The sequence below is a fragment of the Felis catus genome, chromosome B4 (assembly GCF_018350175.1).
Source record: "Felis catus isolate Fca126 chromosome B4, F.catus_Fca126_mat1.0, whole genome shotgun sequence".
NCBI classification, from domain to species: Eukaryota; Metazoa; Chordata; class Mammalia; order Carnivora; family Felidae; genus Felis; species Felis catus.
In genome coordinates this window covers 76,770,610-76,798,008 of record NC_058374.1, presented here as the reverse complement: position 1 = coordinate 76,798,008, position 27,399 = coordinate 76,770,610, and the positions used below count along the sequence as shown (strand labels likewise).

Here is a 27,399-nt window from a genome sequence, read left to right as displayed (position 1 = left end):
TCATGTTGGACTGAGAACATTCTGTTTACTCTTTCTGCAATTGATTTGCTCTTAAGAACATTTGGTTTCAAGATATTCCTTCTGCCTGGCAGTTGTGTAGAGGCTTCTGATATAGTGAAGCAGAAGCTGGACATTTGGGAAGAGGAATTGCTCTGAAATGCTTTCATATGAAAGAATCTTACAGTATTGAGACTGTCTTAGGGAATGGTTTTCTTTGGCAGGGGAGAACCTGTATTACTGAATTCTTGAGAATTTCCAGGTTTAGTAATGTTCCTGAGATGTTTTTCATTAAAACTCTTTCCTGGGAAACTCAGACAACCTTCTATTGCTTTGTCTTACAATATTTAACACCCTTGATGCATCTAAAATGTGATGTATAGGTCTCTTAATAATGTTGTTTCTAGGAGGAAGAAGAGGATAGAGACTTTTCCCAGGATACTCTGCAGTTAAGATCTATAATAGTCTGTTATTCTGAAGGACGATGTCTGTCTCTTGGCTGGGTGATTGAAATTAAATTGGGGACTCAAAGCAATCACATCAAGCTGAGACTCTTTTCTGGTGATGTGAAATTGCTCCCTTAGGGATACTCACAGATTGGGAATCTGTAACATAGTGACTTCTCCACCTCTGGGGCTTCTCATCAATAACAGCTGAGATTCTCTAGCACCTTTTTGTTTAAAGTGCTCCACAAACTGATTTCCTTGCTACACACAGGGATCATTTCAGCTTTCCCAAAAGGCAGCTGCCTCTGTAGTGAAAAGTGACAGCTGTTTTACAGCTGCAAAGCAATGTAGTACAATATGACTTTGTTTTTGTTTCCTTTCACATTAGTGTATCTCCTAGCTATGGAGCTAAATAATAAAGGGAGAGAAATAAAGGAGTATTCATGTGGGTGAAAATGTGACCCGGCAGGAAAATTAAGACCATTTTTAATTGACATTGAATAGGATGAGTGAGTTTTAGCTTTTTGAGTTACAATTTGGCTGAGATATCAGAGTTAGTACTGATGCAGAAAGATATTTTTGTCATCTATAAATAACTCCTGAGTGTCACTTCTATAGAACGTTAATAAAAATACATAGTCCCCTAGCATATAAAGAGAAGAGGATTATATTTTGCTGGTGCTGTTTTTGGATTACCCTAAGTAAACCTGTGTTAGAGGAAAAACTATTCTCATATGCTACAAGCCTCATGTAAAACAGCTTGCTAAAGAGCCTAGACCTGGTCAGATTTTTGCTATCTTCTCCATTCTTCTTGGTCTGGGTTCCAGCTATGATTTGGTAATCACTGTGGTAGGATGTAAATGACAACTATCAGACCAAAACAAAAAACGTCATACTCACTATAATACCGTATATCTTATTTTATTTTAAGTTTATTTATTTATTTTAAAAGAGAGTGAGAGTGAGCAGGGGAGGGGCAGAGGGAGGGAGTGAGGGAGAGAGAGAGCATCCCAAGCAGGTTCTGTGCTGTCAGGGCAGAGCCATACATGGGGCTTGAACTCACAAACCTTGAGATCATGACTTGAGCTGAAATCCAGAGTGGGATGCTTAACTGACTGAGTCACCCAGGCACCCTTCTAATATCCTATATTTTAATAGTAAGGTTCAGTTTATACACTATAAAACTTCTACCTGCATGAATTGGTGATATTTTGTGAGGTAAATGGAGCACTATTACTGTTCCCAATTACAGATGAATCTCAGAATTTGACTTACCCAAGGTAATACTAGTAAATAGAAGAACTAAAACTTGATCCCAGGGCTTCTGTACAAACAATCCCTTTTTCAAACCGTTTTTTCAGTTTTCATCTATATTACACATTGATGTTGAGGTAGAATGGAAATTCTTTTGACAGTAGAATCAAGGGTGTGTGTGTGTGTTCTCTGATTTTCATTTAGCAAATATTAATTGATTGATTGAACTATATGCCCAATGTGGGGTTCACACTCATAATCTCGAGATCCAAGAGCCACAACTCTACCGACTAATACAGCCAGGTGCCCTTATCAAATATTTATTTTTAAATATTGAGTGTGTGTGTAGTACAGTAGTGCCAAAGGTAAGGTTTCTTCTTACATGTATAGTTTACCCAGGACATAGGGTGGAAACATGGTAAAGTTTTTTGTTTTTCTTAGAGAGAGAGAGAGAGAGAGAGAGAGAGACCAAGCGTGAATGGGGGAGGGGCAGAGAGAGAAAGAGGACAACACAGAATCTGAAGCAGGCTCCAGGCTCTGAGCTGTCCGCTCAGAGCCCAACATGGGGTTCAAATGATGCTTAACCACCTGAGCCACCCAGGTGCCCCAAAACATGGTAAAGTTAAATTAGAGCGCAAGGGGTGTGTGTGTGTGTGGGTGTGTGTGTGTGTCTGAATGCCAACACACAGCAGTGGGGGACAGGTCAGTTGAAATGAGTGATGATGGCCTGCCAGTGATGGGGGGATGGGTATAAAACACATGAGAGAAGAGTCCACAGATGTTAGAGGGGAGTAACAAGGGTGATTCTGGGGTTTGGAACTGAGTGAATGATAAAAATAAGGAAATGAAAATTGGGAGTCGGTAGGGTAGTTGAGTGGATAGAGTAGTTGCTAATAATATGTATGGGGGGAAGGATAGAACAAAGTCTCAGAATCAGGCTACACCTCCAGGGCATCCCAAGCAAATTGAGAGTTACAGAACTGGAGTTAGGAGAGAGGCTGTGTTCAGGAGCAGGTGATTGTCTGGAGAGCTATAGTGACTAACATGGGATAGCTTGAGAAGTTCTAGAGACTGGAGGATTGAATTTTAGGGAATGTCTGGTGTTGAGAGGGAAGAACAGAAAACAATTCATAAGTTCTTCATAAAACTCTAAATCTGGAGACTCTGACAGTCTGGCAGTTAAGGGTTACCTCTTTGTTTTATAGCAGAGCACTGGGAGTTCAGTTAAACAGTGATCTCCTGGGTACCAGGCAGCATGTGTGGAGAATAATGTAGGTCCAGGTAGTTGTAAGAGGTAACACTGTGATCAGGAGATATCCCTGGTAGGTTGTTTGTGTCTTTAGTCTTTTTAGGAATCGGGTTGTGTTTTCAAGAGAGTACCTCCACAACCCTCACTCACTCTAGTGAGTGGTATTCATAAAGAACATAGGCAAGAATGGTGGGCTAGAGGAACCTGAGAAAATGTGAGGATTTCTTTTAAAGGGAAGAAAGGATCAGGTTATTGTATTGTCATTTAAAACATCAAACCTTCTGATTTTTTTTTTGAAACCAGTTTTTAATACTCTAGTTGCATTGTGAAATTTTCCTTTTCTGCGTTCTTGGGCAGATAGTTTTCCTATGTACCGAATTCACGGTCTTAAGGTCTCAGCATACATAGATTAAGTGCTGAGATGACGGAAATCAATGCCCTACGTTAAAACTGATCAGTCTCTTCCCATTTTTACAGGGGCCAAAGGAAATCATCATTTGAATAAGCTACCGAGTGCCCTGCTCCTGCCCTGTAGCATTTGGGTATATATGCCTATTTTGTCATATTGTTAAGTCATGGGCATCTTCAGGACTTCCAGACTCTTTCTGTCAGTTTTAATGCTATTCTTTTAGTTTTGTTCTTAGTTTAGAGAGATTTTTGTAATAAATTTGTTAGTCTGGTTGCTTAGCAGCTTGCTGTGATTATGTAGCTTGGAACAGACACGTTGCCATTTGAAAATCTTGGTTTCCGGCCCTGATTCAGGTATATGTTGCCTCTAAGCTTAGAACTGAACTGAAAGCTTTTTGGCTACCAGAACAATCATCCTATGAGTACAAACGAATAATTAACATTTAATAGAAAATATCTTTATGTTTATCTATTCCTTTATCCTTTGTGGATTTTTTTTTTTTTTACACCCTGTTCAACCCTCCTAGCTTACAGTACAATCTTATATACATTGTAAAATCACTAAACCTTTATAAAAGAGTTCTTAAAATTTTATTTAGATGCATCAAATAAGGACCTGTACTAGAATGTAGAAGGGGTGATTTGGAGAAACATAAGAATCCTTTAATGGTATTTCTGAGGACATTCAATTTTCAAATGAAATTTACTTTTTAATTCATTTCCTTGATAATTTTTGTGACATCCAGTTGATGTCTTTTTTTTTTTTTTCCTTGACTGTTAAATGAAGATCTTATTTCCTCAAAGTGTTTCCAGTTAAAGTCTATTCAGAACAGAACTGCCTGTAAGGACACTCCTTTTTAATGTAATATCAGCAGGTCTTTGGGGGGGGAAATATGAAGCCTGAAATTCGCTATACAGAATACAGTAGCAAATGATTTTTTTCCTTTGCCCTTCTAACTGTGAAGGTGGTGTATTGTCTCCTTGATGCCAGAACGTGGTACAACATAATCCTTTGCCTATACTTAGTATAAATTTATTAGACATAGTCCCTGCACACAGTCCAGAGAGCCCTGCATTACAGAAATAATTCTTGTGCTGCTGAGCTGGCGATTTCCTCACTTAATCACTCGTGTGACGTCATCTGTGCCATTGGTAGGAAATGTGCTGACCATGTCCTGCATTTTAAAAGGCAGTTGCAACAGGGGTACTAGCTAAAAGTGAAATAAAAAATAAACCTTTTAAGTTACGTTGAAGGTCTTCACAGTCCAGAAGGATTAAAGTGGCAAAAGCATTATATTAATCAGTAGACTGAGAACCACATTTTATAGTTGGTCACCTAGTAATCAACTGACATGCTTGTCCCTAACTGCTTTCCTCAGAGCTCCAGAATGATTGCAGAGTGGGGGGAAAGAAGTAGGCAGGAAGGGAGGTGTTATATTCGGAGGTCTGAAATGCTTTTCTGATTTTCAAATGAGTGTTAGAAACATTCCAGCTTTGTTTTTATAATAAAGATTGTACAAAACACCAATTGTTGGCTTGAGATCCTTATAATGGTAGCTACAAATGGAAGAGTCCAGATGTTAGTCCCTGATGGCTGTTGCATTGCTACTGAATCTTTTGTCTGGGGGAGAAGGCAGGACCCCTAATGTATATTTGATTTCTTGGCAGAAAGATGGATACGACGATGCTGAATTTGCGGAATCTGTTTGAGCAGCTTGTACGCCGGGTGGAGCTTCTCAGTGAAGGAAATGAACTCCGTAAGTCATTCTGAGTTGGCCTGTGTGGAGAGGAAAAGCAGATTTCAAATCTGAGTTTTCTGCAAAGCTGAAGTGTGTTCCAGTCTTAAAATTGTTTTTCATTTGGGTTTCCTAAAAAGAAAGTGATGGTCACTTATCCATGGTCAAAGCTTAATGGACACTCATTCTAACCGGTCACTTTTTTCTGATAGTTGTTCTTAAATGTGTTCACGCAGACTTCTTTCATTATCAAGATTCTCTTTCCATTGAATAGTTGGCATTAGTTGCCAATTTCATTTTCATACCAAGAACTGGGCAGAATCTGAAGGTCCAAGGATGTTTTTTTTTTTAGTAGTTGTCTTTATTTTTTATCCTGGGCTTTTTTCCCCTGTGTGATGTAAAACATTTTCAATTGAAGAGGAGAAAAATGTCATAATTTCTTTTTGAAGATGGGACTGTTCATTTGCTTTCACCTATTTCATGTATTTGATTCTTAGTAATAAAGGATTGAAATTGGGTAGAGAGCTGGGGAGAAAAAGGAGGTGGTGATAGAATAGTGGGCTAGGAAGTAGATTAGTGAGAAAGGAGGTAGGGCTGACGGCCCTGACTAAAGTGATCTAAGGGAATTATTTTTATCAGCTTTTCTTTGGGTTGCCATCCTCTCCTGTTTCAGATTTTCATTAATACCTAATTTAGTAAGTGTTGCTCTTAAGTCAGCCTCACTGGTATAAAAGTAATGTAAGAACTGCGTCTTCAACTTTTTTTTTTTTTTTTTTTTTAATCTTCACAGTGCTTAGTATGGTGTCTTGCTTATGCCATTCAGCATTTTCTTTAATTTGATGTTTTTAATAGCTCTTATCCACTTACAGGCCTTTTAAGACAATATTCTATTTTCTCTCTCTTAATAGCTGTTCCATAGCTCTATCATCTGATACCAGCTCAGTAACCATGATGGCATACTAATTAGGCTTCTCTTTGAGGTTATATCATCTCAGAAGATGGATTACTTTGGAGTCTAGTGGGGAAGAGTATTGAATAAGAGATCTTCAAATTCAGGCTCATTCAAATATTTAGTGAAAACCCAAAACAGCTTTTAGTACATGTTGAGTTGAGGAATAGGGATGACTGGCTGAGTGGCTTCATGGACAAAAGTAGGGTTTGAGTGGAACCTTAGATGTAGGGTGAGATCCCAGCAGACAGATGAAAGAGGGCATTTACGTGGAGGCAAGTGGGTGCAGGGTTTGAGGGGAGTAGGAGTAGGGGAATGGGATGATCCCAGCGGAACTTTTGGAAGATTACCCAAGCAGAGGTGGAGGCTGGGAGACCGATGAGGGCACAGTTGCCATAGCTCAGGAAAGAGGCAGGAGAAGCCCTAACTGGAATGGTGTTTGTTTGTTTGTTTTTTAAATGTTTATTTATTTTTGAGAGAGAGGGAGCACGAGTGGGGGAGGAGCAGAGAGAGAGGGAGACACAGAATCAGAAGCAGGCTCCAGGCTCTGAGCTGTCAGCACAGAGCCCGACGCAGGGCTCGAACTCACAAACCGTGAGATCATGACCTGAGCCGAAGCCGGATGCTCAACTGACTAAGCCACCCAGTCGCCCCTGGAATGGTGTTTGTGACGTAAAGATGGAAATAAGGGGAAAGGGGTAGAAGAGACTGTGGTAATAAGATCTCTAGGAGGAGGCAGCTGATAGGATGTGGGGGCAGAGGGAGGAATCTGAGGTTTAGAATCTCAATAACTAGTGCTGGCTTTTAACTGTTATTTTTGTGTCTGTTTCTCCATCTGTAAAATAGGAATTCAAATGTCTTTATCTTCTTTGTGGGAGTGCTATGAGCATTTGGGGGATAAAACGAGATACCAGTTGTGAAAATACTTTGGAAGTAATTATGCCAAAAAAAAAAAAAAGATATTTATTTTTACAGGTATCTTTGTTTTATACTCACATTTTTATCTTCCCATTGATTACTGTTATAGAATAGAGGTATGTTTTTCCTCCCTCTCCAGATCCTTAACTCAGAACGTTCGCTTTTGAGGAAATAGAGTGGTTTCGTGTTTTCTAGACTCTAGAATCTCCTTTCTTTCTTTCTTTTTTTTTTTTTTTTTAATGTTTATTTATTTTGAGAGAGGGCACACGCACATTTGCAAGCAGGGAGAGGGGAGAGAGAGAGTTCCAAGCAGGCTCTGCGCTGTCAGCACAGAGCCCAATACGGAGTGGGATGAAATCAAGAGTTGGATGCTTAACCATCTAAGCTACCCATGTTTCCCTTAGAATCTCCTTTCTGCAACCACCTAAGTCTGTCCTCTTCTTTGATCCTAGGAATTCCTCCTATGACTAAGTATCCAGACTCCTTATTCTTGTCTTTCATCATAGTAACTTCATTCTTCTCTCTCCTTTTTGTATAGTTTGTTTTTTTTTTAAAGCTAAGTCCTAGATTCCTGAAATATCAGAGTGAAGGTTAATATTCAAATAAAATGACTTTAATAGCCTAGGTATTTTGTTATCTTTGTTTTCCCTAGTCTACATGATTTTTATTTTATCATGAGCTGCCTGAAATTTTTTGAGGTCATTGGTGTGTAAATTAGGAATAAATATAATTAATATTTATCAGGTGCCTGTTGTGTGCTAACACAATGCTGGGTTTGTGCTATGCTATATATTAGGTGATATTACAGTGTGTATGACATGACCTGTCTTCAAGAAGATTATGGTATTTAAGTTTCAGAGACAGGTTTCTTATGAAACAGAAGATAAAACAAGTATTAAAATATATGCTTCTGGGAAGTATAGAAAAAAGTAATGTGGAGCAAACAGATTAGGAAAGGATTCATGGAACAGATGGGACTAGAAGAATGGATACATAAAGAAGAGTGTAGGTAGGGCATTCTGTTTGGAGTACATAGCTTGATCATGAGAGAAGGCAGAAATGAGCATGGGTCTGTTCAGGGAGCAGGGACAAGAAAGAGTAATGTGTAACGGTGGGAGGTAAGTTTGAATAGATGGTGAGGTGGGCTTGGATGCCTGGAGTTTAAATTTGGTCTGGGGTCACCTCCTCGGTGGCTCAGTCAGTTAAGCAAGCGTTTGACTCTTGAGGTTGAGCCCGCATTGGGCTCTGCGCTGACAGTGCGGAGCCTGCTTGTGATTCTCTCTCTCCCTCCCTCTCTCTCTGTCCCCTTCCCTGCTTGCACTCTCTTTCTCTCTCAAAATAAATAAACATTTCACAAATAAATAAATTTGATCTGAGCAGCAATTCTTCATTTATCTGTTCAATGAATAAAGTGCCTACTGTGCACTATAAGGCATTGGAAATAAAAGAGACACAGGGCCCTTGCCCTTAAGAAGCTCAGAGAGTAGGGGGAAAAACAAAGGGAAGAGCCTGTGCAAGGCCCCAGGAGGAGTGAGCTGAGAAAACGAGATCTGTGGGACTGTTTTAATCTATTTGTTAAACTATGAACCAAATTCTGTTTGTGTGTGTGTGTGTGTGTGTGTGTGTGTGTGTGTGTGTGTGTGTTTAATTAAAGATTATCCTCAATTTTTTTTTAAGTTTGTTTATTTTGAGAGAGGGGAGCAGAGAGGGAGAGAGAGAGAATCCCAAGCAGGCTCTGCATCACAGGCATGGAGCCCAATGTGGGGCTTGAACTCGTGAGATCATGACCTGAGCCAAAATCAGATGCTTAACCTACTGAGCCACCCAATCACCCCAGTCCTCAATTTGTTTTAAGGAATTCTCCTTTCTCTTACCGCCTTTCTGATAGATGCATTTCATAGTTTAATATATACATAACTTTTTAGAGGAGCTAATTTGAATGTAATCTTTTGTACATGTAGTTCATGACGGGGGCTAACATTAATTTGCATTGTGATTCACAAACTGACCAAAAAATGCCATTTTTTAAAAATGTTTGTTACTTTTTTAGAGAGAGAGTGAGCACGTGTGTGAGCCAGGGAGGGGCAGAGAGAGAGGGCGGACAGGATCCAAGGCAGGCTCTGTGCTGACTACAGAGATCCTGATGTGGTGTTTGAACTCACAAACCGTGAGATCATGGCCTGAGCTATGTCAGACACTTAACCGACTGAGCCATCCAGGTGTCCCCAAAATTCCATGTTTGTTGATCTCCAACATCAAAATTTTTCCTGATCTGTGATGTAAAGTGCCTTTTTTTTTTTTTTTAAGTTTACTTACTTTTGAGAGAGAGAGAGAGAGACAGAGTGTGAGCAGGGGAGGGACAGAGAGAGAGGGAGACACAGAATCCGAAGCAGGCCCCAGGCTCTGAGCTGTTAGCACAGAGCCTGATGCAGGGCTCGAACTCACAAACTCTGCGATCTAGACCCGAGCCACAGTTGGATGCTTAACTGACTGAGCTACCCAGGTGCTCCCCCCCTCTTTTTTTTTAATTTTAGAGAGATGGTGTGAGCAGAGGAGAGGGGCAGAGGGAGAGAGAGAGACAAAGAGCGAGAATCTTAAATAGGTTCCACACTGAGTGGAGCCTGGTATAGGGCTCGATCCCACGACCCTGAGCCGAAATCAAGAGTCAGATGCTCACCTGACTGAGCCACCCAGTGGCTCAGTGCCACCCATGTCCCTAACATGCCATTTTGACCCATTCTAGCAAACTTAGTTCATTCATAACAGAATTGTATGTAAGTAGTATCGTAGGTACACAGATGTTCTGATTTTGGTCTAACATAAATCAAGTTGCACTAATGATTTAGTCCTTTGTACGATTAATATAGGAAGTCTTCCCTTGAAATGTACTTATACTTTATTTGGTTTGAGTTCCTTTGTCCAATTTGGTTGGACCTATAATATATGCCAATTAACAATGAATAGGGATTAAAACTCAAATTTGGGGCGCCTGGGTGGCGCAGTCGGTTAAGCGTCCGACTTCAGCCAGGTCACGATCTCGCGGTCCGTGAGTTCGAGCCCCGCATCGGGCTCTGGGCTGATGGCTCAGAGCCTGGAGCCTGTTTCCGATTCTGTGTCTCCCTTCCTCTCTGCCCCTTCCCCGTTCATGCTCTGTTTCTCTCTGTCCCAAAAATAAATAAACGTTGAAAAAAAAAATTTTTTTAAAAAACTCAAATTTAACAACACTTACCAAGGAGGAGTATCCTAAAGAACAAACAAACCAGCACAATTAGGTCCAATGGAAATCTTTCCTCAAAATTGTTTTTCAATTCACTAAATATTTGAGTGTGTGTGCAGCACTGTATTTAGAAATATTTAATTGACCTCAATGTGGAGCTAGAAAGATTTTGGATGTATAGTTGAAAAGTGTGTTTCTTGTTCTTTATTTCTTGATATTGAAGTGCTATTACATACATCAGAAAAGTACACAAATCGTAAAGTGTACCACTTGATGAATTGCCAGAGTGAATGTGGCTGAGAACGAGCTCTTTAAAAAAGTTTTGTGAGTCTACATTGTTGAAATAAATATGCAAAAGGAAATATTGTTTGTTTTCTTTTTCTTTTTCTTTCTTTTTTTAATGTTCATTTTTGTGAGAGAGAGCACAAGCGGGGGAGGGGCAGAGAGGGAGACAGGATCTGAAGCGGGGGGATGCTCCAAGCTGATAGTAGAGAGCCCGATGTGGGGCTCCAACCCACAAACCGTGAGATTATGACCCAGGCTGAAGTAAGATGCTCAATTGACTCAGCCACCCAGATGCCCCTTCTTTTATTATTTTTTTAAATGTTTATTTATTTTGAGAGAGAGAGGGAGAGTGTACAGAGCCCAACGTGAAGCTCAATCTCACAGGACCATGAGATCATGACCGGAGCTGAAATTAAGAGTTGGATGCTTAACTGATGGAGCCACCTAGGTGCCCCTCTTTTTCTTTAAATTCAGGAGGAAAAAACATAGTAATGTGTTCTAAACTATTAACAAAACCAGCATACCATTTAAAGCTATATGTAGATACATATTTGTGTGTGTGTGTATCTTTGATATTTGCATTGTCTAAGATAACTAGGTCATAATACCCTGTTCTGCTAAAACCTGTTGTTATAAACTGAAGTGTCCTTATGTGTAAGACTTGCTTTTTCTAGATTGAATTGGCATCCTAGTTTGTAGGTATGAAATTTAGTCAAATTATTAAAACTGCTTTAAAAGGGCACTGTATTCATGTTTCTGTGCTCTTAGGTTAAATTCAAATAGGAAAAGTGCCCTTACTACCCAAGAATCTGCTAGCTTTGTGTGCCTGTGGCCTAGTTTCGACTGTAAACTGGGTTAGTTTGACCAGCAGCAGATGTACACCTTGGGAACTTCCTCCATGACTGTGGTGGGGAGTGATGCCTAGAGATAGATTGAAGGTAACTGGAAAATAGGAAGGCAGTGTTGAATAGTCTTTGCCAAATAGCAGGTGGCAAGTGTGAATGCACCAGGGTTATCCTGCTTTGAGGCACTGCCTTGGAAGTGATGCTCTCTCTGCAGACATTTGAGGAGAGTCCACATTCTGCCATCAGTGACTCACCCTAAGTTACTATGATCTGTTCTTACTGTGTCTTTCCCACATAAATGTTTGCATACCCTTCAGGGCAGTGTTAAACAGCACAAGCAAATTGGCTCTTTACTTTCAAATCAATATTTGTATAATTATACAGTTGAATGGAATTGCAGGCCCAGACATCTATAATATTAATCTACATCTACCGGAGCATATTACAGCAGTTATATTTGAATTTGCTATTTAACGTCTCTCTGGCGCAACAATGCGTGACTCTAAAGGAGGCTGTTTTTGTTTTATAGCTGTAACTGTCCTGGTGCGTGACAGCTGCCCCAAAGGTATCCCCCTTTGATTGCCTTCTGTTCAGGAGCATTCAGTGTTGGTATTACATCTGGAGCCAGGTGACTAATGATTTCCTTATTCCATAGCAGATGCCACTGGCTAAGCCAAAGTAAGTAGCCTATCGAAACAGGAATTGCTTTCCACAAAGCTGACATGTCGGGTGATGAACATATATCCAGACCTGCTCCTGGTTATTTTCAGGTAGATTTGCCCAGAGTCTAGCTGATCCCTTAGTTAAAAATTTGGAGGAAAACTAGAGGACTCATTCGTTAGAGCATTGTACCCTGTTTGGTGCTTGAATGACTGAAGTTTCCCCCTTTCCTTAGAATTCATCCAGTTGGCAAAAGACTTTGAAGATTTCCGTAAAAAGTGGCAGAGAACAGACCATGAGCTGGGGAAGTACAAGGATCTTTTGATGAAAGCAGAGACTGAGCGTAGTGCGCTGGATGTTAAGCTGAAGCACGCACGCAATCAGGTGGATGTCGAGATCAAACGGAGACAGCGAGCTGAGGCTGACTGTGAGAAGCTGGTGTGTATTGTTCTCTATGCCAGAACCGTGCGGTGGGGGGAGGGGGCAGCGTCATCTGGTAACGTTTCCACCCGCCGGTTACGCTCCCTTTCTTCCACATTATAGAACTAAAAGCAACCTGTCCAATGACAACTTGGCCTTGATGGGAGCTGAAATTGCAGTGTAGGAAATCCTGTTCTTCATAGGTTGAAATTGAAATTTTTTTTCTCTTTTACACTTGAAACTCTGACTTAATACATTTCAAATGAGAATTTAGAGAAAACTAGGGAATTCCTAGTATGCTTGATCTGTCACAAGATGTTGGCTCTCTCTTCTGCTACCCAGAATGTCCTCATCCTTTTGTCGGTAGCTGGTACTTTGTTATTGATACAGGCAAGACAACTCTTAGGTTTTTCCTTCATTACCGCTCCTGATTCAGGGTCAGGGGCTGGGCGTATTCAGCCAGTTGAGCAATGTGACTAACGGGGAACACTATCATTTTGATGTACCAGGGTGGGTCATGATACAAAGGAAAGCCTTTACGAGGAGGCACTAATCCATCTTGGTACAGTGTTAAATGCCTCAGTAAGCTCAAATTGACCGGTTCCAGTGCGTCACAGCTTTGTATCCATTTTAATGCATTTTGTTCCACCGTTTAGAAAGGTGGGTGGCTGCTTTGATCCATAAAAGAGGCCAATAATTGTCCTGATAAAATGACACTAAATTGTTTTTGCTATGTGAAATCTATTTTAGGACTCTCATTTTGCAATACTGTCTTGGATTAGCAGGTTGACCCAAAAGTCTAGTAGCAGAAACCCCACTATTCTATATGGAGTTCATTTTACCAGTCAGAAATCAGAAGCACAGTCTGGGCTTGATGTGAATTAATATGCTATTGGTGTAGCAGACTTCCTGGAGGCTCATTTGCATAATGCTGTATTTTAATGTCTTCTGGTCTGTCTGTCCCATAAATTTGAGGTGAAGCTTTCTCCCCTGGTTAGCTAGGATGTTCTACTCTGCTTTGGTCTGCAGGAAAGACAGATTCAGCTGATTCGAGAGATGCTCATGTGTGACACATCTGGCAGCATTCAACTAAGTGAGGAGCAAAAATCAGCTCTGGCTTTTCTCAACAGGGGCCAACCATCCAGCGGCAATGCTGGGAACAAAAGGTGGGGAAACTGCATCTGTTGTTATCTGATCACAAGCAATGCAGCTGTCAGAAGTTCTTGTTATCTGAACTCTTAAATATACAGCTTCTGGAATGTGTGCTGAATAAAGCAGAAAAAGACTTTGGAGGAAGGGTGGGTGGGAAATAAAGGCACAAGGGCCTCCCTATTTCTTTTATCTTGCTTTGTTTTTGATCTTTCCTTAGGATGTGGTTTCACCCTGGGTAAAATTTTGATGTTGGCGCTAAATTGCACATCCATAACTAATCCTACTCATTGCTAAGAAACCTAAAGGTGAAAGTGGCAGTTCAGCAATACTTTCAGTGTTTACTCTCCAGAGATCTCTTATAGCTCTTCGGGTTTAGAAGGCCTTCTGTGAGACAAGACCAGACCATAATTTTGGTTCCACTGCATCACTATTTAAATAGTCTCAACCAGGCTTTGAATTTAACACCCCCAATACAATACGTAGGGAAAGGTCAGCACTCTTAAAGCTATTTATTTTGTTGGCTTGGTTGTTTTATGGGGAATCTTTATAACTGAGAAGATATATGGGCTTAATTTCTTCAAAAGCTAATGCTGGGTAATACTCTTTCTTGTAGAAAGCAACCACAATTAGGATCAGGTTAAACTTCATTCTTCTGCCTGTGAATTTTTAGTAGCCTATTCCGCAGGGAGTAGCACCCATGCTCCCAACTGTAACTTTCAACTGCTGCTGTGAAGTCTTTGCTGAAAAAGCAGCCTGCTGCGTGTGTACTCATGCACGTGCAGCTGCGCTCTCCCACGGAAACCATAGCAAGCAACCACCACAACTAGGCTTTGAGCTTGTAGTTGTCTCCATAGGAAAGTACTGCTGTGAAATTGCTGGTGTTACATGACCACTGTGACTTGTTCTGGGTGTTCATGGATTTTGTATTCACAGTCTTCTCTAATACTGTATTGTTTGCCTCATCTAGATTGTCAACTATTGACGAATCTGGTTCCATTTTATCAGATATCAGCTTTGACAAGACTGATGAATCGCTGGTAATGAACATTTGATCTCTGAGAATTGTCTTTTTTTTTTCAACCCCTGCTCCCTTAGGAATATCTCCTGTCCTCTGAAGTTCCTTTATTACTGTTTTAATAGTTGATGCGTTATAGATACTGAGCTAGCGTTTTAAGATAAAAGTCTACATGAGCTGTAAGAGACTGGCTTATACATTTAGTTTCTGGAAGCGAGAATATAGAATTCAGGGTTTGGCATGAGGTTAAATTTCTTTAGCGGATCTGTGAACTACTTGTACTAATTGACTATATCTTGGCTTATTAAAAAGCCCCAGCTAGCAATAAAAAAAAAAAAAAAAAGTTACCCAGACTCTGCCCAGTCAGGGTTTATTTTCTGCTCTTGGAAATAATAGACTTGTGCCTTATTTCAGAATTAGTTTGATTCTTGAGGAAAACTAACTTCACAATTAGAAAGAAACCAATGCTCTGGAACTTTTGCCAGAAGACTGACAGAGTTTCCAGACACTCTATAATGCTTTGCTCAACAATGGTTAATGTATCTAAACTCTTTGTTACCTTGCTTTTGTGGGGCAGCACCTTTTTCTTAACGTAAGGTGGTGTTTCTGCATAAAAGGTCATCTCCTGAGATTTCAGTCTTTGTTTGATGTTCAGAAGCTGGTGGTTTATTGGTTTGTGTATCTTTCCTGTTTTGCTGGCTGAAAGCTAGCAAATCAATAAATCAGGAGGTTATCCGTGGTTGGTTTTCTGATAGCGAAATAAGTGACAGCGACTTGTTACGTGGGTTAGGAGCGTTGTGTCCCAAATCAGTGTTTGAGGAAATCATTGCCATTTTATAGATATAAGTACTAATACTAAGTACCCCTTTTTGAAATGAGGAATGATATGAATAGGTCTGGAATATATAATAAAACTAGAATGGGGTGCCTGGGTGGTTCAGTTGGTTAAGTGTCCAACTTTTAGTTTCAGCTCAGGTCATGCGTGATCTTATGGTTCCTTGAGTTCGAGCCCCACATCAGGCTCCCCACTGGCGGTGTGGGCCTACTTTTGATTGTCTCTCTCCCTCTCTCTGGCTCTTTCTTTCTCGCAAAATAAATAAGTAAAAACTTAAAAAAAAAGTAGAACATATTCATAGCTGATTTTGGAGCTAGACTATTTATGGTATATCTGTTGTAACAGAAACTGAATCAAACCATGAGTAGCTAAATTACTTGACTGTGAATTGGAGAGATTAAATTTATTTAGCTAAGCTACTATTTGCTATGTACTACTGTTTCTGGGGTTTGTGTTTTCAGGGATTATGAGGAGTAAGGAAGTCACAGGTAGCTACTAAAACTGAATGTAAATGGTTAAAATAAGTGAAGTGAAACTAGACTACAGTAAAAAATAATTCTTTAGTGGTGAATGTCTTTGTTGGGGCCCAAGGAAGAGGGATGTTTGAGAAACAAAACCTAAACTGGAACTAAAGTGGGTATATATTGTGCAGAACATCTGATTAAGTAATAATAATCCCTTAAGAGCAAGAATCACATCTAACACGATCAGTATAGCGCCTAAGATTCTGTAAGTTCTAAAACTAATTACAAAAATAATCAGAAATAAAGGACCAGGCACTGGAGATAATCACGACAGAAGTTGATTCTTTAACCTTTTCTGCCTCTGAGGTATTGATTCCTGATTCTATTATAATAGCTTCAATTTTGGAAAGAAAGCATGTTAACATACTATCGCTCTGTAGCTACACTTGAGACCCTCCCTTCCTCCTCTCCTCAAATTGTAAGTTAGGTAGCCTGAGTCAGAAAGCCTTTAAAGTTCTCTGTAAGTTTATTTGCACAGGGTTTAGGGGAGGCCTAACCACAGGAAAGAATTAATACACTGTAATTGTCAACAGGATTGGGATTCTTCTTTGGTAAAGACTTTCAAACTGAAGAAGAGAGAAAAGAGGGTAGGTATGGTTTTGTTTAATTTTTGTTGCCGTTTTTACAAAATAGCAATAAAAGATTTTCTCTAGAATTTTTGCCTAGATACAGCATTCCTGACCTGTTGCTCTAGTCATTGTTAAACACTGACTACAAAATGAATTTATGCTGGGGGGCAGCATTGATGTTCCTTAAGGTGGGAACTCAGGACAGAATCTTGTCCTGTTTCACTGTTCTGGCTGCTTCAGTTCATTCATGGGGTGGAAAAGGATATACTTAAGTCTGTTTTGAGTTGTCATATGTATTTTTACGCAGTACTTTTGTACTCTAATAAAATTTTCAGATGAAATGTGTATATAATGGGATATGCGGAGATCTGTCTGTGTGCAGTTGTTCAGGGTACTTCATATGTTTCCAGAGTCTTCATGTACTTAGATAGGATTACAGCTGTACTCTTTCTGGTGCTGTCATCTAGATTTTTCCAAAGCTTGCTTGTTTCTTCTAGGGCACTGAGGGCATTTTTGTATTGGTACAATGTAAGCTTTAAGAAATGGAAATAGAATGGGAGAGAGCACATTGTCATTTACCATAGCCCTGGTAGCTAGGACTTGCACCAGGTTGTCTAATGGAATAATTTTGTCTTCTGTGCTTCAGATCTTCTATTTGGCACTGAACTTATTGGTCTTTGTTTCCCTTCTAGCGTTCTAGTAGCCGACAATTCATTGATGGTCCCCCTGGACCTGTAAAGAAGACTCGTTCCATTGGCTCCACAGTAGACCAGGTAAGAAGATTCCGGCCAAGAGAATTGTGGTTGTGAACACATCAGAGATTAGTGGTCCCAAGCATTAAAAATCCTGAGTCAACATTGCAGTGTTATTTTGAGAGAGAGATTTGGTGAGTTTTTCAATGTAATAGGATCCTCATCATCCTTATGAATGGAATTACTCCGAATAAACAACTCTCAGCTTTATATTTGATTCTTCATTGCTTGTATGTGTGCCTCTGTGACACACGTATATATATATTTTCAGGTTTTTTTTTTTTTACTTTTGAGAGAGAAAGAGACAGAGCATGAGCGGGGGAGAGGCAGAGAGAGGAGACCCAGAATCCAAGCAGCAGGCTCCAGGCTCTGAGCTGTCAGCACAGAACCCGACGCGTGGCTCAAACCCCACGAACCGTGAGATCATGACCTGAGCCACAGTCGGAGCCTCAACCAACTGAGCTACCCAGGCGCCCCTGTATATATTTTTTTCAATATTCTTTTTATTTGTGTATTTAGTTTTTAGTTTTTGAGAGAGAGAGTGTGTGTGTGTGAGCAGGAGAGGGACAGAGGGAGAGAGAATTTTAAGTCGGCTCCAGCCCAGCACAGAGCCCGAGGGGGAGCTCCATCTCACAACCATGAGATCATGACCTGAACCAAAATCAAGAGTCGGGCACTTAACTGATGAAGCCACCCAGGTGCCCCTGTTTTTTTGTTCTGAAGTATGAGGTTTCAACTTAAGAGTGTTTTGAGCTGGGTCGTTAAGTCCTGACCAAGATTCAGGAACTTTTCAACCACTCCAAAACACCCTATAGAAGGGTATTTAGTGGAGGGGAAATTAGATTCACATGTTTATTCTTCGCTCATTTCTGTTTTTGTTTCAGGGGAATGAATCCATAGTTGCAAAAACTACAGTGACTGTTCCCAATGATGGCGGGCCCATTGAAGCTGTGTCTACAATCGAGACTGTGCCATATTGGACGAGAAGCCGAAGGAAAACAGGTCCACTAGGTTTTTGGTTAAATTGCCTATGTAAAGCAACTGGTAAAATTTGGGGAGACTTGGTTTTTTAGAATCCTTCCTTCATTTCTTGCACATTTCTGCACAGTATCATACTCTGCCTTTGGGTTGCTAGCCTGGCCTAGGCCACTTGTGTATAACTTGTTATTCTTGAACTGATTTTTCTGCATAGCTGTTGTAGTCACTTCTGATTATGGTTACAAATTACTGGTTGTCTACCAGTTATTTTAGAATCAGGGTTAAAATTCATAAGGGACAAAATATTAAGACACAAAGGCTTAAAGATGGTTGTTTTCTAGGTACCTTACAACCTTGGAACAGCGACTCTACCTTGAGCAGCAGGCAGCTGGAGCCAAGAACGGAGACAGACAGTTCCGGCACTCCACAGAATAATGGAGGGATGCGCCTGCATGACTTTGTCTCTAAGACGGTAGATCCGTGATTCTCCTTCTTTTGGGCACACTTAAGTTTTTTTCTCTTTTAATGTTTGTTTGTCTTTTTAATGGAAAATTGTAATTTAGTTTTTGGGTTTTTTTCGAAAGAGAGGGAGCATGAGAGCATGTGTGAGTGGGGGGGGGGGGCAGAGAGAGAGGGGGACAGAGTTTCCAAAGCGGGCTCTGCACTGAGCAGAGAGCCCGATGTGGGGCTCAAACTTACAATTCATGAGATCACGACCTGAGCTGAAGTTGGATGCTTAACTGAGCCACCCAGGCACCTTAGGGCACACTTAGTTTTTTGATTGTGAAATTAATATATACCAGGAGCAGATTTAAATAACTTAGTGTTAGAAAGTTAAATGTCACGTCTCCTTCTTTCGTTTCCACTTATCAGGGCTAACTGCTGGTTACAGAAGGTGTGTATCTTTCCATTCTGTGAGTAATGTTAAATTGAAACAAAGCCAGTTTTTCAGAAACAATTGTTTATGCTTTTCGGTGATACATATTTACATTGTATTCTTAAAAATAGCATGTATTACATTTGTCCCATTGGATTTCCTCATAAAAACCCAAGCAAACTGACTGAGGCTCAGAAAAATCAATTGCGTTGTTGAGCCACAGGACAGTAAGTGGCAGAGTTAACACGGAGGTTCTGTGACTCCTTGTCAGCAGATTCTTTCCACTACTCTACACTGCCCACTTCCAGGGGGATGACCTTATGCAAGTTACACAGGCTGTTTTTGCTTCTATTCCCTTATCTTAAAACGAAGAAAACAAAACCTATATTGTAGGATTATTGCGAGAATTACACAAATAAGTGCAAAGGAATTAGGAGGTTGTTGGTTGTTGATGATGATAATTTTCTAATTCAGACCGTTCTGTTCTTTCTGCCCTCTTTTGTTCTCAGGTTATTAAACCTGAATCTTGTGTTCCATGTGGAAAGCGGATAAAGTTTGGCAAGCTGTCTCTGAAGTGTCGAGATTGTCGTGTGGTCTCTCATCCAGAATGTCGGGACCGCTGTCCCCTTCCCTGCATTCCTACCCTGATAGGAACACCTGTCAAGATTGGAGAGGTATGACCACATGTATGACAGCTGTGGGAGCTGTCCTTGTGTTATGGCTTCTTTAGCTTTTCCAAAGCTTACTGTCCGTTTTTATCCTAAAATAAGTGATACGAAGCATATTTTTTTCCATGAATGTTGAAGAGAAATTATAAAATGTTAATTTGCAGGAGAGTCCTGCTTGGGTTTGTCTATTTAATAACTTTTCTACACCACACTCCTCTTCCCTTCCCTTCTCTCCCTCCCTCCCTTTCTCCCACCCTGTCCCCTCTTCCCTACTCATACTCTTTCCTTTCCTTCCCTTTCCTCCTTTCCTTCCTTATTCCTTTCCCTTCCTTTCCTTTCCTCTTCTCTTCCTTCCCCTCCACACTCTATTCCTATTTTGTAAAATTTCAAACATATACAGAAGTAGAGAGATTAGAATAATCCCTGGTTCCTGTCACTCAACTTCTGTGATTACTACTTCATGTCCAATTTTGATTTATCAATACCCCCATGTCCTCCTGGCCCTGTGTAGTGAATTGTGTTGAAACAAATCCCAGCCATCCTGTAATTTCATCTGTGAATGTACTTTCTCTTATGTTAGAGATATTCTATACTAGGCCATTAAGATTAGATTGCTTATTTCTAAACATTGATTCAATCTGTTAATAAATTATTTATTGTATGACCAGTGTTAAGATTCAAAACAAAATGATTATGCTGCTATCCAGCCCCCAGCAAATCAAATGTTACTTTTTTTAATCTTAGGAGTTCTTATTTGTGCCTGTAATTGGTTACAAATTTTCTGTACTCTGATATAGAAGCATGGAGTTCTCCCCTACAGATATGTCTGTGTCCCGAGCAACTGTGACTTGTGTTAAATAATATTTCTTACTAAGAGTAATAAAAGTGTAAAAAGGTTTTCTTTTTTAGAATAATAAATTAGTTTATATTAAAGGCTATACCTGTAATCTTGTCATTGCTTGTTTTCTGAGGCCCTTGAGTAGAAGAGAAGCAGGAGTAGAGTTGTAGATAGTGGTCGTATTACTTGTTCATGCAAGAATGTGGTCCGTGACCAGAAACCAGTCCTGGTGTGGAGGTAGGAAAAAAAAAACAACAAACGGAGAGTCTCTGTTCTAATGTAAGCTTTGGGAACAGGAATTTAAAAGTAAACATGACGTCCCAACCTGAGCATGAGTTTGGAGACGTTTTTCCTATTCATCTTCATTTGCTGGTCTAAGTGGTAATAAATAATAACTTAAAACTCTCCCTTTTCAGGGAATCCTGGCAGATTATGTGTCCCAGACTTCTCCAATGATTCCCTCCATTGTTGTCCATTGCGTAAATGAGATTGAGCAGAGAGGGCTGACAGAGGTAAGAGTCAACATTCAGAGAGCGTGAATCTGTTAATTTGTGTTAATGATTAGGAGGTTCTTTCTGAAAGTGTCACCTTGATAATAGACAGGCCTGTATCGGATCTCTGGCTGTGACCGGACAGTAAAAGAGCTGAAAGAGAAATTCCTCAGAGTGAAAACTGTACCCCTCCTCAGCAAAGTGGATGATATCCATGCTATCTGTAGCCTCCTGAAGGACTTCCTTCGAAATCTCAAAGAACCCCTTCTGACCTTTCGGCTAAACAAGACTTTCATGGAAGCAGCAGGTAAGAGTAGATCTTTAATTCTAGAATGTGAGTGCCCCAGGGGCAGGAATTTTTAACTCTTCTGTTTACTGCCCAGTACAGTGCCTGCCATATAGTAGATGCTCAAATACTTTGATGAAGAATGCCTGTATCCATGTTCCTGGTGCCTGTCCTCTTCCTGTCTAAACTATACAGGGCGCTAACAGCGTTTATTGTTGTTGTGATTTTTGGTAGAGTTTGAGATTGTCATTTTGAACTTGGAGCCATCTTTAGTTTCTTTTCCCCCACACCACATTTAATCCATTGGCAAATCTTGTCAGCAGAGGTCTTGTAAAATTTATCTTAAAATTGAAATTTGCCACTCCTACTACTACCCCTCTTGACATCTCTCATCCTGGAGTGACAGAAGAACCTAGTGTTTTCCCTTTTCTACTCTGGCCCTCGACACTGTGATCCTCATATAGTATCCAGAAGGGCCCTTTTAAAATTTATATTAGATGAGAGCCCTTCTGTCTTTAGTATCTCCAGTGGCTTCCCATCACTCTCGGAATAAAATCCACAGCCCTTAACATGGCCCCAAAGACCCCACCTGTATGAGCCGGCTCCTTACGTCTCTAGCATCATTTCTCTCCATGCCCTTCCCTTCTTTCCTCTTCTCCACTTGTTGGGGTTCTTGCGACTCTTAGCACTTGACAAGCCCACTCCCATCTTGAGGCCCTCGCCTTTGTTATTATTTCAGCCTGGAATGTATTTGCATGATATGCCCTTCCTTCCTCCCTTTCTTTCTTTTGGGTTTCTTCTTGGGTGTCTTGTCTTCAAAAGCACCTTTCCTGACCACCTTGTCCAAAATAACCGCTCCCATTACTTTGTAGCTTCCCCTGTGTATCACTACCTGATAGATAACCTGCTTTTTGACTGACTCCTCTAATAGAATGTAAGTTCCATGAGGCAAAGTCTTCGCTTAATTCCGCTTAATTCCTGAGCACTTAGAATAGTACCTGGTACATAGTGGGCCCTTGAACATGTTTTATAGATGAAAACCTTCTTGGTAATTGTAGTCGCTGCGGCTGTAGGCCTGCCTTCCCAGCACAAGGCTTGCTAGCTGCTTTCCCTAACTGCAGGGGCCGATTTTTGTGAAGGTTCCGATTTCTAATATTGAGCTGTTGGCTAGTGTCCTGCTTGTTAATGAAACTGGAGTTCGTTTCAGTCATGAACCTCATCAGAAGTTTCAGAAGCTTACTGTATAGATGACACTTTGTGGTCGATCACTTGGAAGCCCGCTGTCAAGAGAAAGAAGTCTAGGCCTCTTGGTGCTTTCCTTTCATTTACAGAAATCCCAGATGAGGACAACAGCAAAGCTGCCATGTACCAGGCTATTGGTGACCTGCCCCAGGCCAACAGAGACACATTAGCTTTCCTTATGATTCACTTGCAGAGGTGAGTACAGCAGAAACTTGTTTCTGAGAGGTTGGGAATTTGCCACTGGGAGCATAATGTGGGTTGGGTGTTAGGGAGGGAACGTGAGGGGTGAATTGTTTTCTGGTAGATCTTATATTTTGGTCTGCATTTAAGTGGATGGACAAAGTCTTCTAATTGAATGTTCTCTTGTTTAGAGTGGCTCAGAGCCCAAATACTAAAATGGATGTGGCTAATCTGGCTAAAGTCTTTGGGCCTACCATAGTTGCCCATGCTGTGCCTAATCCAGATCCAGTGGTAATGTTGCAGGACATCAAACGTCAGCCCAAGGTAGAGAAGTGCATTGTGTGTGTGTGTGTGTGTGTGTGTGTGTGTGTGTGTGTGTGTGTGTGTAACACGTGTGTTAATGTTATGCGAGTTTTAATGTATTTCATAAATACACAAAAACTTGTGTAACATTTCATATATATATATAAACTTGTATAACATGATAAAATGAGAGAGTGGTGAGAGGTAAGCCCTGAGGTTTGGGGGTGTGCTAACATGTTTGTTGGCTTTTTTAGGTGGTAGAGTGCCTGCTTTCACTGCCCCTGGAATATTGGAGTCGGTTCATGATGGTAGAACAAGAGAACGTTGACCCCATGCATGTCATTGAAAATTCAAATGCCTTTTCAACACCACAGACCCCAGATATTAAAGGTAAGGCCCGAGTTGTGCTTTTTTTTTTTTTTTTAATATTAGGCCAAAGTAGGGCTTGAACTCATGACCTTGAGTTTGAGACCTGAGCTGAGATCATAGTCAGATGCTTAACCAACTGAGCCACCCAGGTGCCCCCCAAGTTATGCGTCTTAAGGGACCTGACTTCTTCTCTAGTTCTGGCTATTTACTCTCTTCGTGCCTTTGCTAGAGCTATTTGGAATTCATATTCTTCAATAAAAAATTTTAAATTCATTATGAGGATTCTAACATTAAAGAATATTTGTACAGTTCTACTATCCTTATTTTTTTTTTTTATGTTCATGAAACATGGTTCTCCTTTTCTTTATATACATATGGATATTTTAAAAATATAACAATTCAGATATAGTTTGATCTTATTTCATGTAGCATATTGTGAGAACTTTTCCTGTTACTATGTATCACTTTTATGGTTGTAAACTATAATTTAGTTACATGTTCTATTAAGAATTGGTGTTATTTATAACATATATGCCACGTCTTCTTTATCCATTCATCCATCGATGGACATTTGGGCTCTTTCCATACGTTGGCTATTGTTGATAACCAACTTGATTTCTTAAAGGCTTTTGCCAATTTGTATTGCCACCAAAAATGCACGAGGCTGGTTTCTTCCAACTTTTACTGGCATTGGAGACCTATTCTTTATTTTTGCAAGATCCCTTTTTTTTTTTTAAACGTTTATTTATTTATTTTGAGAGAGCACGAACAGGGGTGGGGCAGAAAGAGATGGGGACAGAGAGAGAATCTCAAGCAGGCTCCACACACACACACAGCGTGGAGCCCGATGCAGGACTCAATTCCATGACCATGAGGTCATGACCTGAGCCTAAATCAAGAGTCGGGCATTTCACTGACTGAGCCCCCCAGGTGCCCCAAGATCCTTTTTTAAGAAAGCATACTGTTTTTTTCTAATACAGGTAAGAACCAAATGATCAGACGTTAGATTTGTGAAAGCTGGAGTTTGAGAATGGCCTCAATCAGGAAGTGAAAGTCAGCTATTCATTGAGCAGTTGCCCGCACAGTTCAAAAGATATACTGCTGTGTTACAAGACAATGACAGAAATGATCTCTGGGACTTTGGGCCTCTAACCTTAGCTCTTAAGTGCTTCATGGCATACTCAACTTAAAACTGGCCACTGACAAGGGTGCTTTCCTTTTTGTGCCTCCTTTAAAAATATGTCTTAACTTTGATTAAAGTGAGTTTACTGGGGCCCGTGACCACTCCTGAGCATCAGCTTCTCAAGACTCCTTCATCTAGTTCCCTGTCGCAGAGAGTCCGCTCCACCCTCACCAAGAACACGCCCAGGTATGTGGAACTGGCTGGCTTTGGAAGTAAAATAGGGCTGCTTCCTTAGGCCTCTTTTCCTATCACACCGAAGCTTATTGAAAGAAAAATTGAATGAGACCTGAGCTAGCAAGTAGGCATTAAAAGGTAATCTGGAGCCATAACAACCCCCTTTTTAAAAGGGTCTAAAGGTTTTGTTTCCCCTCTCTCATCTCAGGTGACAAAGAGTCGTTTACAGAGTAGTTGTGGAAGGCTTCCTATTTTTAGATGATAATATTAAATAATGTTACAGTTTACCTTTTTTTATAGACTCCTTTTTCAGTTCATTTTCTTTTCCTTTAGATTTGGGAGCAAAAGCAAATCTGCCACCAACTTAGGACGACAAGGCAACTTTTTTGCTTCTCCAATGCTCAAGTGAAGTCATGTCTCCTGTTACTTGCCAGCATTTCCTGACTGCAGGAAGGCTGCACCTGTACTCTCTGCTCTGCAGCCTCCTGGACTCATTACTACTTTTAGCATTCTCCAGGCTTTTAATCAAGTTTAATTGTGCATGGGGGTTTTATTAAAACTATATATATCTCCCTCTCTTTCTCCTCAAGTAATGTAATATCAACACCTTGTGCAGTCATTGTTGGGAACTTGGGAGATCTCTCCTGCGGTAGAAAGGATGATACGGAATTCGTTGTGATTTTGCGGGGAGGCTGGAAGAAGGTGCATCCCCTTGGCTTAAAGCCAAATGCTGCTCATGGAAGTGATCTTTCTCTGGTGTTATTTAGAACTAATTTCCCTGAGACAATGACAGAATCCCCACCTCTTTGTTAAGATTGACTTGTCTCAGGGTGGGAGGTGGGAGGGCAGGGTAAAAAAAGGTTGGACAGAGGATTTGGGAGGGCTCCTTCTGAGAACTTGGAAGATCTTCCCCCAGCATGAACTAAGCTATCATGTGGAGCCTTCATAAAAATGGGATAGGACGAGGACAGAACTAGTAATGGGGGTGTGCTTAGCTTTGATTTGGATCGATTAGGTTTAATAGTGTTAAGTGGCACAACCTTGTAAAAGTGATATTCCTACTTGTATTTATCTCTAACGGGCCTCTGGCTGGACTTTGGGTTTGGCTGGGGTCAAAGCCAGTTTGCACTTCGGTTGAATTCATTCTGATGCTTGACCCTCCTGTCCCCTTGTCCATTGGAGCCCTACTTCTAAAGGTCATATGTCATCTATTTGGCGTCCCAGTTTGCAATTAAGAGTAGGCTATAAGGGAGATTGTCAATATTTTGTGTGGCAAGAAATGCCACACTCATTTTGTCTTTGCACTTTGGTTGCTAAACTCTTCCTATGGAACACAGCCACAGCTAGATAAATACGAACTTGTTCTTTTATTAAAATTATTTCCAATATCTATAAAAATGCTTTTTTCTGTAGAATGTTTTTGACCCATAGTGACCCTTTTCTGTAAAACACATATTTGGAAAAAAGTAAATAGTTTTTTCAAAATGACTATGAGGTTGATTTTCTTGTCTTGGAAGGTAACCTTCAACACTTTTTTTTAAGAAAATATTTTTCCTCAGCGTTTAGGTCTATTATTCATTTCCATTCCCTTCCCTCCCCCAATGCTGTCACCACCAAGAGTTTGTTTCTTCATTCCTCATTGTCTTTCATCGTCCAAATTGAAGTCCTAGATTTGTCCTTTGACTGTTACCTCTCATCTGAGGAAACCACTTTAAACAAAAACCAAACTTTTTAAACAAGTCTTTAGGGACCAGAATGGTGCAGTTAAAAAAAAAAAAAAAAAAAAAAACCGACTCTGGCTGGCTGACTGCCTGGAACATCCTTCACTGCTGGAAGTGCCTCTGGAGTGAGCTGGGATGATTAACTGAGGGCACCTGCACTTGGAACTCTGAAGCTGGTGAACAGAATGTATCTGAGATTGAGCGTAAACAGTTGCAGGCTTAATATGTAACCGCTGAGAGAGGAGGCAACCTACTGGCTCTTTTCCCGGGAGGTGGCAGCTCTCACAGCAGGGAGATTTTGCCTCAGCAAATTGAAAGAGGATGGGTCCTCTCTCCTCTTTCCCCCACCCCCTTTACACACACACACACGCCTGTTAAGTTTTATTTTTTTAATTGTTTTAACTTTGTCCTAGATGCCATCTCTTTTCTTACGTCTGTGCAAGCCTGGTGTTGGCCCGGTTCCATATTTGCTGTTCTGTAGTATCTCCCCTCGGTGCATTTTAAGTCACTAATGTGGAGGAAGCAAATGGATTGTAGAATGTTAGTGAAGGCAAGACTACCCTATGCAGGAACTGATGGCCCATTAACGAAAAAGGAAATGGTCCTGTGTGTCAGATGTTGGCAGCCAGTTGCTCGGTTTTGGACTAGGCCAAGAGACCTCAGCCGTGAAAATAATTCCGATATTAGCAAAGGGAAATATGTACCCACCTTCAACTTCTTTAATAGTTCTTCATGTGGAACAGCTCGACTTTCGAGGGCTTTCTTAATTCAGTTGTGTTGCCTTGATGTGAGATTTAAGGAAAGGGTCCGGTGCTTTGGAGTAGCCGTCACACTGGCTCCTGCTCCTCACCCGTCCTG

The 27,399-nt window shown here is 40.7% G+C and overlaps 1 protein-coding gene across 5 annotated transcripts in view; it reads left to right on the top strand.

Annotated features, from left to right (window-relative positions):
* The window catches only part of RACGAP1 (Rac GTPase activating protein 1), a 28,282-nt gene extending 1,974 nt beyond the window's left edge, over positions 1-26,308 (top strand). For 2 of the 5 annotated variants that reach the window (XM_006933682.5, XM_019834897.3), the window contains exons 2-17: positions 5,023-5,111; positions 12,200-12,402; positions 13,414-13,550; positions 14,504-14,573; positions 16,444-16,497; positions 17,172-17,252; positions 18,116-18,233; positions 18,551-18,681; positions 19,596-19,760; positions 21,009-21,104; positions 21,192-21,390; positions 22,701-22,806; positions 22,983-23,115; positions 23,349-23,484; positions 24,724-24,832; positions 25,154-26,308. In XM_006933682.5, the coding sequence (XP_006933744.1) occupies positions 5,027-5,111; positions 12,200-12,402; positions 13,414-13,550; positions 14,504-14,573; positions 16,444-16,497; positions 17,172-17,252; positions 18,116-18,233; positions 18,551-18,681; positions 19,596-19,760; positions 21,009-21,104; positions 21,192-21,390; positions 22,701-22,806; positions 22,983-23,115; positions 23,349-23,484; positions 24,724-24,832; positions 25,154-25,229 (1,899 nt within the window). In that variant the 5' untranslated portion in view covers positions 5,023-5,026 and the 3' untranslated portion in view covers positions 25,230-26,308. Of the gene's footprint in view, positions 1-3,423; positions 3,489-5,022; positions 5,112-12,199; positions 12,403-13,413; positions 13,551-14,503; positions 14,574-16,443; positions 16,498-17,171; positions 17,253-18,115; positions 18,234-18,550; positions 18,682-19,595; positions 19,761-21,008; positions 21,105-21,191; positions 21,391-22,700; positions 22,807-22,982; positions 23,116-23,348; positions 23,485-24,723; positions 24,833-25,153 lie in introns of all 5 variants that reach the window. The other 3 variants (XM_023257028.2, XM_006933683.5, XM_023257030.2) reach the window with 3 other exon arrangements.
* Positions 26,309-27,399: the final 1,091 nt, after the last annotated feature.